The sequence below is a fragment of the Thermobia domestica genome, chromosome 6 (genome assembly GCF_964235325.1).
Source record: "Thermobia domestica chromosome 6, izTheDome1.hap1.1, whole genome shotgun sequence".
NCBI lineage: Eukaryota > Metazoa > Arthropoda > Insecta > Zygentoma > Lepismatidae > Thermobia > Thermobia domestica.
The window spans coordinates 75,386,922-75,399,324 of record NC_137459.1 but is presented as its reverse complement, the minus strand read 5'-3'; the positions used below and the strand labels follow the sequence as shown (position 1 = coordinate 75,399,324).

Sequence of the window (12,403 nt, the reverse complement as noted above, 5' to 3'; positions counted from 1 at the left end):
CCATGAAATAAAGTAAATAGACGCGCATCATTTTGTTTTAAAATTACATGGCGAACGGACTTCCTCTGATCTCAAATGGTTATCTTCGAATATACATGGTTACAGGAGCACTCTGATTAGCCAAACCAAAAATACCTCAAGAATTTATCCCTCTACAAGTAACTTTTTCGTCACGCCAAAACCCTTATCTATGTTACCGTGACGTAAGCAGCTCATTTTTCTATTGTTTGAAGCGCTGTATCTCTGTAACAAAGAAATATTTTTCTGAGATTTTTGGTATGTGGTATATTGATGATTAGTTCTACACGATTATGTTTTTAAATTACAACCTTTGGTCAGAAAGGAGATGTCCATTGGAGTGGTTGTCCCATGGTCCAAGGAGTGATAACCTTCAAAGGAAGTTACAAGTTGACTATTCTTAATTCATACTTGGGATTGAAAATATTTAAAGATGAGGATGCATCATTTTGCAAGGTGTGTATATATTACAAGTGTATAATATTGATATCACGGAATGTATTCATAGTGAGATATCACTATCACTGAGAGTTCCCTCGTGGCTATACGGTTAGCGCACGCATCTTCGACGCAGGAAACCCAGGTTCCGTTCCGGCAGGAGCTCATGCAGTTCGAATCCCATGTTTAGCTGTAGATCCAAGTCTCATATAGCCTCACTACTGAAAGGAACGTTAAACCTTAATCGAAATCAATCGCTACCATTGATGTGAAAATGTCAAGTTGGGGCAAAATAACTTATTCATGGACCGTCGTTGGCCATGCCATTTAGCTTTATAGGCTTTGCAAATCAATAGACAGTCCTAGTTGTATTGGGAACGATTCGAGAGTTCTATGGCTCAATTTCGTGACGAATAGAAACCTATTAAGGCTAAAGGTTGTGCAACGCCACGATAATCAGGTAAGTTACATGTTATTAAAACGTTTCCATTATTTGGATAACTACCTGTGTATAGTTGAAACAGAAAAGTCTGGAGGTAAGAAGAAGACATTCATTAGCAGGAAACAGTGAAGGCATAATCACACACATTAACATATATATATCCTATCTATCCTTAGAACTTCTTAGTAAAGATTCCATGTTTTGGCGTACATTTTTCATCTCCATTTTACGAAAAATTAACGCTTTTAGAAAGACGTCTTGTCACTTACGTTACCATATGCGCTTCTTCACTACAGAGAGTTATTTTGTGCTTGTGGACATGGTTTGTCTTGCAGAACTAGACAAGATATGCAAAAAAAATTTCTTAACAGCTTTTATTTTAGGAAATTTGCTACAATATACGAAAGTAGCATATGTGACATGTACGTACAATTACTGTACTAAAGTTTAGATTTTAGTAGAAGAAATAGAAGAAAATTAACTTCTAAAACACTTAGACTCCAATATGGAATTTTCCATTTTCTTCCGTCTCAGTACCTACCTATTTCAGATAAAATATACCGAGTACGCAGAAAAAGTTATGTTCTCTTCATTACGCTTTTAAATTATGTTTCGTTTGCATTTTTAAATATCCTTCTTTTTTAAATTTTCTATTATATTTTAATATAAAAGAATAAAAAGTATATGTATTAAATAATCCTCCCTGTACTTGATACATTTATAAAAATGAAAAAAGATAAGATTATATAATGAAATGGTTCATAAGAAAATCATGTTTAAGAATGTGACCAATATTTAATTTAAAACATAAACAAGACTTATTTGAACTTTTGCACCAAACGCGCTATTGCGTTTAATAATTTCAGCACAGTAGTAGTTCAGCCAAAGAAATCAGAAAACTTAATTTTTATATTTAGAAAAAAAAAAAAAAAAAAACACTAGACCATAAGCCAATCCGACTAATTTTATTGCAGATGAAAGCCCGTCGATTGGTGTTTGTTTTCCATTAGAGTGAAAGAGAAAATTATTCATTACTTTGAAGATTGTCATTTGTATCGTTGTGCTATAGAATAACAATTATTGATGAAATAATTCTCTTTCTATGTCAGAGGCGTTCTTTAAAGTCACAAAAGCTACTGTGGTCACGTAAGTTGCTGAGACATGGGGTAACATATGTGAAAGTAACGTAGGTGACATTTTGTGTATTTTAAACAAAAAAATTATCAGATTATTAACTTCGAATGCAATCTGTTTTAATACTTTAAAAACGATAGATCAGTGCTTCTGAATATACTAAATATAATATTTTAGCAACATAAACAGTTCTGAGACATAGGTAACTTAACACATATTAAACCCACTTACGCATTTATCTACATTTTCTTCCACAAGAGCAAAAACGTATAACGACCATCGGTGCTACTGCTTACACTGAAGCATGAAACATTCAGAGAGCTAAACTAACCATGTCACGTTGTATTTTAAATCCTGCCTGTGTTGGAAATTCGTAGAACCAGAGAGTAACTTAAGTGACAGACAATTACAAGACAGTAGTTTCTTTTTTTAAAAAAAAAATAACAAAGATACTCACTAAAAAAGAAAGTTTATATTTTTCGTTTCTATAAAAACTTCTGATTACGATCGTAATGATTTTATTTTGCATCTCATACTTGTCAATGTAGAATAACTATTTCAAACATTGAGAGTTCTATTGGGGCAGCTAACTTATGTGACAAAATTAGTAATTTTTATATTATTTTCAAATAACTCTGAGATATATATATCCGTGCTAATTCTGCTCCAAGGATTAGCAGCAGCTATCTTGTCTCCATACAAAATAGAAACTGAATAAATTACATTTTGAACATCCTATGCATTTGGACACAGCGTGCCGGAGTTAAGTGAGAATGAACCATATATATATATACAGGGTGACTGGTAATTTGATGCATTCCATGCAAGGGGATATTCTACATGTACTTTGGAACATTTTCGCCTATATGAACGGGGGTCGTAAATCAATAGTTTTTGAGTAATATGCACATGTGCGATTTCTTTGAATTTTGTCGGCTAACGAGAGGTGCGTGAGAAAGATTTACTCTGACCCACTTCCACATATCGTAGAGCAATGAAATTTTACATGTGTAATCCTGCATATCAATGTAGATCATGTGGTAATGTACAGCTCGCAAGTCTGCCCAAGATTCGGACTGTTAACATTTGCGTTGTTTTACAGGAGGCGGACACCTTGTATCAGCATCCCACGCTCTGAGATTTCACAGAATTCCGCAACACAAGCAGCAGAGACATGGTATATCCTGGTAATTGTGATACTCTTTGCCTTTAAAGCAAGTAGTAATGCTCCATGCTGATCCCAAGTAAACATGATAATCACTGTGGTTGCTCAGAGTTGAAAACAGACTTCCTTTGGTGGTGCTACGTCGGCATGTTGTCATTGGTTTGACTAGGATTTCCCTGGTTTTCTTCACTCCCACCAGGCTAAGGCCAGGTCCAATTCCTTCCCAAATCCTAGACCCACCTAAAAGACCTATGTGACCCCGGAGTTGGATATCCAAACCATTCTTTGAGTTATTCCCTTGCAAAAATACATACATGCATAAAATCCTAGTCAAACCAATGACAGTGTGCCAACGTACCAACACCAAAGGAAGTCCGTGTTCAACTCTGAGCGACCAAAGTGATTATCACGTTTACTTGGGAACAGCATGGGGTACTACTACAGTACTTGCTTTCCAGGTAAAGGGTACTACAATTATACAATTACCAGCAGTGGCGTATACTGGTTTGATGGCTTGGACTACCACTAACCTTTATAACATGAGTACATTATTATTATTATTATTATTATTATTATTATTATTATTATTATTATTATTATTATTATTATTATTATTATTATTATTATTATTATTATTGTAGTTTAGTTTCCACGTTATTATACAATCTTCAAAATAAGAGAAAATGTTACAACACTCTTTCCTCTTATCAAGTAGATAAATATGATTTTCTCTCCACTAGCAAGACATATATTATCTTAATAGTATTACGGAACAACGATCGTACATTTCTACCTTTTCTGTTCCATGAAGTAACCCGACATTCTGCTTTGTATAGATGTAACCCTACTCACCAAAGAAAATGGAAAGTAATCGAGTAATAAAGAACACTAAAATAGGCAATTAGTCAACGAAGAAGCCTCAGTTTGAAAGAGCCTTAGCAACGAAACGCAAATAATGAAACAAGTATTTATAACAGCTATGCCAACTATCGCAAAATTCTGTAAAACACGAAGTTTTTGTTGCGTTCACGCAAACTGCTACCGAAGGAGGGTCAAGATGTCCGAGACAATTCCCAGAGACCTTCAAAATGCCTCGTCATTCCTCGTGTAATTTCCCTTTAATCTTCGCTCACGCCCAAGAAACCGATTTCTCCAAAGGAAACTGCTGTTACCAGGCAGCCCGTTCGTATGCAGTGGGCGGAGGTGGAGCGAAGGGGAATGCGCCCATACGATTCTCACTGTAGCAGCTAGAGAGAGGTAACTGCTGCGTTGTCATATCGAAAACCCCTTGAGATAGCGAGACAGACTACGTGCGAAGAGTTAGTGGATCGTTCCGAATGCGTACAGTTCTCAGAAACTTGTATCATTGAAAGGAGATATTAAAGTGTAAAGTTATCAATATAATTTAGTTTATATCAGAATAACTTTATTTTGTAATATTCTAGGGATACCGTCGGTAGGCCCGGTAGCCCATAAAATATGCCACTGATTACCAGGATACGCTGTGCCTCACTGCTGCGTGCATTGCGGAATTCTGTCAATTTCCAGAGCGTGGCATGATGAAAAAGGTTTCCGCCTCCTGGAAAACAACGCACCCGTTCACTACCCGTATCTTGGTAAGACATATGTCCGACCCTGGGTATGAAATCTGTCATAGTTCGCGTTTTATATTGACTGCACACCATCTTCATTCCACCTCTTCCCAACCATGCAGTCATTTCCTACTTCTGCGACGTTGCCACGCTGCTTTCTGAGTTGCAGTAATGGATTTTGGACCACTACACCTTACTTCACATTCGGACCTATAACCCAGCAACAGTGCAGAGTTACGAACTGTACGTTGCCACATGACCTACATTGGTATGCAGGATTGAACACGTAAAATTTCATCGCTCTACAACATGTAAAAGTGGGTAAGGGTAAACTTTTCTCGCGTACCTTTAGTTAGCCGACAAAGTTCAAAGAAATCACACATGTGCAAATTACTCTGTAACTATTGATTGGCGACCCCCGGTTCATATACGTGAAAATGTTCTAAAATATTTGTAGAACATCTACTTGCAAGGAATGCGTCGAATTACCAGTCACCCTATACATTTTCGCTATATACTTTATCAGATGGCTCCATCCTCTTCGGAGCTTCGCAGTTATATTTTTAAAAATTTTCTTTCTTTCCTTCACAATTTTCTCCTCCCTATCTGATGAAATGTTATGCTTATAGTATACGTAAAAGTAATTATGCCTTCATTTTCTCCTGGTCATAATATCGTACATAGTAAAACTTGTCTATATTGGACACTTCTGGTAAAAAAAAAAAAAAAAAAAAAAGCTAACTCACTAAATAAGTGTGAAAGATGTATTCAAATACAAATATTCTATTATTACTTGATATTAAAGTATTAGCGACCAATTTCATAATTTCTTACTTTAAATAGTATACAGTAAATGTTTAATAACAATAAAATAATGTGAGTGTATTTTACCTAACATAGAAAGAAGTCACATAGAACTACCAAATTTTGTAGACATCAGATCTAATCACATGCGAAGGCATTTTTCGATTTCCGGCTCAGGAGGGGGGATTTATTGAGGATATCAAAGAAAATGTTTCTTAGAAAGCCTTGCCTGTATGCAACCAATATTACATTTTGGTTATGCGGGCTTACATAACTACAGAAGATAAACACCGTGGCAATGGAAGAATGACATTCTTCTCCTCCTTTTATACAGGTTCTGAATTAAGACCGGGCAACGACAGGTGCTTACAGCTTGTAGTAAAATAACTGTATGCTAGGAAATTTACTACGGCTGATTTAATATTGTATATTCAAACTTACATTGAATTATTCAGATTGAACTAAAAAATGCGAACAATTCCCATCACAAAATACAGCTGAAGAATACCAGAAAATAGATTTTTTCTGCAGATATTTAGAATAGTAATGAATTATTTATTAACGACAATTCCGTTTACGGTAGTAAATTCTCTGTTCCTTACATTTTTTTCTGTCGTATGTGTACACATTCTAAATTTCAAGCTATTCATCTGTTGTTAATCACACACTGCAATATTTACTCTCAAGCGAAACATGGTGTGAGAAAGGTGTGAATGGTAGATGTAGTTCGTCCACTGCCACTACACAAGGTGGTCATTTCTAACCTAAGAACCTATTCAGAAATAGGGAAACCTCCACTGAAGAAAAGTGCTAGTACGTTGACAAACTAATCCAGAGTAATCATGGAAATTAATGGAAAAACATCTTGTATTTCTGTATGTTTCTTCCAATTGACCTTTCTTTCCCCCATTCTTTCAACATGGGTGTGATTTCGTATATTGATCTCCGAGGACAATAGTAAGAGATATGGATATTATTTTGAATTTCCACTTATAATTTTGTCATATCTGCCTTGTAAATGGCAAATGTGAATATTAGTGTTACCATCTATAAACTGAGCTATGTGGCCAAAATAAAATTATGATTATCTTTAAAAAATAGAAACAAAGTTGTTATAATGCGGAAAATTTTGAAGATAAGCAGGTGACCAAGTTAACAGATTTTACTATATATACATAAATATATCACCCGTTTTTGTTTTGCTTTTTACGTAGCGATTTGCGAAACAAGTTGAAATTGGAACGCAATTTATGATTTTTGCATAACAGTTTCGACTACAATGGAAATTATTTTATTATTATTATTATTTTCTCCTTTCCGTGGATATGAAATAATAAAATACACAAATTTGTATATACACATAAATGAGAAGCAAGATAGATCAAAAGTAATGAAATTGTTTTTAAAGTATTAACTTTATCATTTTAGAGATTGCCTAAAATTGTTTAGCTTCGAATGTACCCACATAAAGCTTTTCATTAAGTGCTGAATCACTATTGCCATCAAGAAACAGGGAATTGACTTTATGCAGCCCATGAAGTGAACATTTTTTTTTCTTTTTTTTTCTTTTTTCTTTTTTGGCAAAAATACAATAACTTAATTTTATATAAGTGTTAAATTCCTAACTCATATTGTAGCCAAATGGTGCCACAATAATGTTTCTTTTTCATTTTTTAAGAGTTATATTTCTGCCTCGTTTGCTACAAAATCAATAACACACGGTTTGCAGAGGGATAATAATTATAGATGAAATTAACTCTTAAACGTCATAGATATGCTGTTCAGGCTAAAGGAGATTACACTAAGTTCAAGTAATTGATGAATTCATATGACCAAAATGGCTGGAAAGAGGAGTACTCACAGTAAATTTATGCAGTCAAAAAGTACACACAGTGCAACACTTAGACTCACTTGCAGTTCTGAGCACCAGGTAATTGATTTGCTAATTAACAATGGCAGCCTGTAAATCTTTGTTCCATGAACTGTTGCAAACTTAGTATTTGACCAAAATGTACAAATCAATTTCATGTATAAAATATCATGAACAAATACCAATTATCTACGGAACTTAAAGTTACAACCAGCTAAATGCTATGGAAAACTAACTTTAAATAAGTATTGATGAACATCAGTTACAAGAAAATTACGAAAAAGCTTCGAAATCAAGCTAGTATTTAATAACGTGAAAAATATCAACCAGTAGTCTGGTAAGTATAATAATAATAATAATAATAATAATAATAATAATAATAATAATAATAATAATAATAATAATAATAATAATAATAATAATAATAATAATAACATTTGAGTACAATATCAAACCATGGAACAAATGCGTAAAATCTTTTATGGTAGCATGTGTAACCAAGTACTACTTACATCAATAGAACATACAAGATGTCCTCCATTCTTGAGGTAATAAGCAGCATTCATTCCCACAATTACAGAATGACTTTGGTCAGAAATGTGGGCGAAAATGGTATCCACCTTACGAACCAGCATTTGATGATACTTCTTTGGATTCCTCGGATCTTCGATAATTGGAATTATGTTTGTTCTTTTTCCGGCAATGTTTATGAGATCCAGCTGGCATTGATTCATAAATTGAACAGCATATACTGTCCCTTCCTGAAGAGAAGAAAAGAGAAAAATATTGAAATAAATTTGTTTTTAATGTGGTTTGCAACTTTGTTACCGGAAAATAATCTTATTTTTTTTTTTCGAAATGTTTTTATATGTTATAAGGATTACGTAACACAGGTAGGTTCTGATGTATAAAATATAACAAAAGGAGAGAATCTTTCACTAGTTAAAGAAAAAATAAAATAAAAATCAGAAGTCGCCAGAAATACTCGTATATACTATATATGGAAATAACCAACAATTCAACCGTAAGTATCCGAATGGATAACACATATGCACGTAACCTAGAGTTCGATTTAGAGTGTAGATGAATCTTTTGTTCATAGTATTTCGCACAAGCCAGGACATTATTATTGAATGTTCGTATAGCCTACTCTACACCTCATTGTAAACCTAATTAGGAAGTAAACTACAAAATTATATTTAGAACTTGGAGATCATGGTGAAAGTTTCAGAAGTTTAAAAATTCTGAAATCTCAATAAGAGATATTGTTTTTCACTAATCGAGTTGAAAATTAAGATATGAGATAAAAAGAAAATGAAAAATAAAATAAAATAAAATAAAAGTAATAGAAGTGATAAAAATATTTTCGGTTGTGTTATTTGGATATTTAGGTAGCTTGTTATCCTGAATAGAAAAAATATAAAGTTCATTTTTATATTATTGTCAATATACGTAAAATTAGTAGTAGCATCAAACGGATTGGAAATTATTTCATGATTGTTCGAATGTTGTCATTTGCTATTAATACACCTTTGCTTTATTTTTTTTTTTTATTATACTATCAAAAAAATGTATTTTCATAAATAAAATAATTACGTTGCATTGAATACATTAATTCAATTTAAGTTTGCTACAGCACATTACAAAGACGCCGTGGCCAATATTATTGACTATTTAGTTCATGGAGGAAAGTTGGTAACTCTACCGATGAAAGTCTTTTTTAACATTTTGGAGGAGATCTTTGCTGTTTGTTACAGATGATATCGAAAGATGGTATGATCAGTGAACACCATGTACGGAGTTAAATGATCGAAAAATGACCTGATACCACAGCAGTTCCTTTGCCCATTCATAGATCATCTAAGTCAGCTCTTGTGTAACCTTTTGGGAGGTTTATGTCAGAAATTATCAAGTCATTTCAACAAACTTACTTCACTTTCCATATTGGAACCTTACATATCATAAATAACAGAACAAAGATAAAAAACGGTAAATTTTAATTTTGCCTTTTCAATAAATAAACTAGTAAAAAAAACAGTTGAGAATGCTCCAAGAGCATTGCCAGAAAGAACTTAAAAAGAATGAAGAGATGAAGCGGGAAGGATAACTGCCATTGCTCCTGGTTGTAAAACTAAATCATTTTATCTGCACCTTCTTCTCTTTCTCACAAAAATTAGTAAATTATCATCTCTCTATGAATTACAGTTCTCGAGGTAAGGCTGCTTAAATATTTAGAAATTCGAAATTTTTGCCCAATATCTGGGGAACGGTGGTCAGTTGACCAGTAGACAGTTAATCAGTGGCCACCGGTTACTATTTGGTACCAAAATGTTTACCAGCCTCTTAGGTATTGATCGACACCAATATGATCTCTGTGTGTTTTACGGTTCCCGAGATTTGGCTCCTTAAATCTCCCGAAATCGGAACTATCTTTTGGCCAATATCACGGAAAGGTAAGTCATAGAAAGAGATGATATCGGTGTTAAACAATCTCTAATAGAATGTTTAACATTCTCGTACCGATATTAATTGATGGCCACTATACAACGGACGAGTGGCTAAACCAGTGGCCAGTTGGACAGTGGCCACCGGTTACTATTTGGTCGGTTACTATCGCAAATAACAGACAAGCGGACAGATAGGCAGACAGACAGACACACAGACATAGAGAATTCAGTAACGAACTCTTTAAGTTCGTTGATAAAAATGAATAAATTATTTAAATTAACTTACTTTTCCAACAATGTCTGATACATGAGTTAATGTCGCATTAGAAGCTGCAGCTATATAGAGAACCGTGGAACCTGGTTGGATATGAATACTATTTAACCCATTTGCAATTGCAGCTGAAACCGCCGAAATATAAGGACTCCATAGTCTATATTCAATATACAGTGAACCATTCTGGAAAGAAACAAGGAAAAAAAGAAAGAAAAGAATTTACTGTACAATTAAATGCATAAATATTAGAAATCTGAAAAACTCTATTCCTTCTGTCAAACATAATAATGTATGTACATTATTATTATTATTATTATTATTATTATTATTATTATTATTATTATTATTATTATTATTATTTTATTTTTATTATTATTATTATTATTATTTAATTTGTTACTTAAAACTCTTAGAATAGCCAGAAGTGAGATATGGTGTAATTAGAATTAAAAAAAAGAAAAGAAAGAGGAAGGGAAGAAAACGCAAATAACAAGGTCATTTAAGGATATCTCATACCTTGTTAAACAGCAAAATCTAGAACATGGTACAAAACTTTCGTTGTGTGGGTTACAATACAGTATTATGCAATTCTTAAAACTTGCATGTATGACAGATTCTCTAATAGATATTTTGTGCATTCCACCTGTTAAATATTAATAATAAAAATCAGAAAAAACAGCACGGAAGTAGTGGATAGTGAAAGTGACATCATACTTCTATATGGTAATCTTGTAAATATTAATTAATATATTACGAGTGAACGAGTTTTGTCATGTACCTGTAAGAAGTCATATTTTCTTGAGTTCCACTTGGGTACCTTGTACGGGAATTTCTTCGTTACATATAAAATGTTTTCCAAAATACTGAATAGATTTGCAATGATTCGTCCCACATGAAGTGAATATCTAATTCACACACATATATATATAGTAATCAACTTTAGTTATAATATTTCAGTTTTAGATGTCCTTTAAATTGAAAATCGATTTTGAGCGCTCACTTTTTTTTTTCTCAGAGGTGGTCCTAAAAAATTACAATTGGATATTTTAATTTAGGCCTAAGCAACGTTGTGTAAATTCATGTATAATTGTCTGCATGTTGTCATGCATGTTGTTGCATCTAATCTGTGATCATTTTCTTAGTGTACTACCATGGTCACTAGTGCCTGTTTATGCCACGTAATAAATGATTTTTTTTTTTATCTATGCTACTTATATAGCTACTCCATACTATAACTAGTGACTGAAATTGTGTTTGATGTGAGTAAGATATAAGTTTTCATTTGTTGCTCTTTATTTTCATTGCATTCCCATAATTTCATTGTAATGAACTTTTTAATTGTTTAGCATATTAAAGATTTAATTTCTTTGTGAGCAGCTTTATATCTTGCGCATACATAATGCAAACGTTGTTTACCAGGCCGTTTATAAATACTGAAGAATATTACGTTATAAAATTAAGAAAATAATAGAATAAGCCATTTTGATAAGTACAAAACATACTTTTTTCATTAATAATTGTAATGGTATACTACAATATATATATAGAAAGAGAGTTTTATTTCTGGCGGTACGCAAAAGTACGCCGTACCGGTACCTTTTAAATGAAAATGAAATATCCTCTTCTGTCTTAAAAAGGGTTTGGCGAGAAACTTCGAAACTACAAATAGTAAATATATAGATTAATTGAATATCAGAGTTTTTATTGCTTTCCTTTTCCTTTTTTCTTCTTTCTAGAGAAGAATTGTGAATCTTTGTTCCTTCTTGAAATCAGTTAGTTGTATTCAGGGACTAGAAATATTTGGGCCCTTCTGTCTCGCTCGCTAGCACGTCCTCTCGCTTCCCATTTTCCATTCCTTTTTCGCACGGTAATATAAACTAAAGGCTCTGAACCGACCATTTTTTTTTTCTCTTTCTCTCTCTGAAAAAACTGACCTCTCACAACGAAATAATCCCAACAATTTTTTCTGTCGCTGAAGTTCGACTAAATTGATAGCCAGTACAAAATTTCTGTTGGGACTACACCTCTGTAATTCCTCCGCACAAGAGCCTTCCCTTAGTTCTTATTTTAATGTATCCAATTAATTGTTTTTATTCATTATTAGGAAGAGGATTAAGTGAGTACATCCCGTAGATTTTGTTTACAAAGTTTATCCATTGATTTAGAAGCATTTTGTAGAACATTTTGGTAGCATGATTAGTATTCTGAAGAATAATACC

General features: G+C 33.2%; 1 protein-coding gene across 1 annotated transcript in view; it reads right to left on the bottom strand.

Moving 5' to 3' along the window:
- The window catches only part of LOC145687204 (uncharacterized), a 66,845-nt gene that overhangs the window by 11,475 nt on the left and 42,967 nt on the right, over positions 1 to 12,403 (bottom strand). Inside the window, exons 4-5 of the mRNA XM_081760675.1 lie at positions 10,197 to 10,367; positions 7,976 to 8,224 (exon numbers count right to left, since the gene is read on the bottom strand). Of these exons, the coding sequence (XP_081616801.1) occupies positions 7,976 to 8,224; positions 10,197 to 10,367 (420 nt within the window). The remainder of the gene's footprint in view (positions 1 to 7,975; positions 8,225 to 10,196; positions 10,368 to 12,403) is intronic.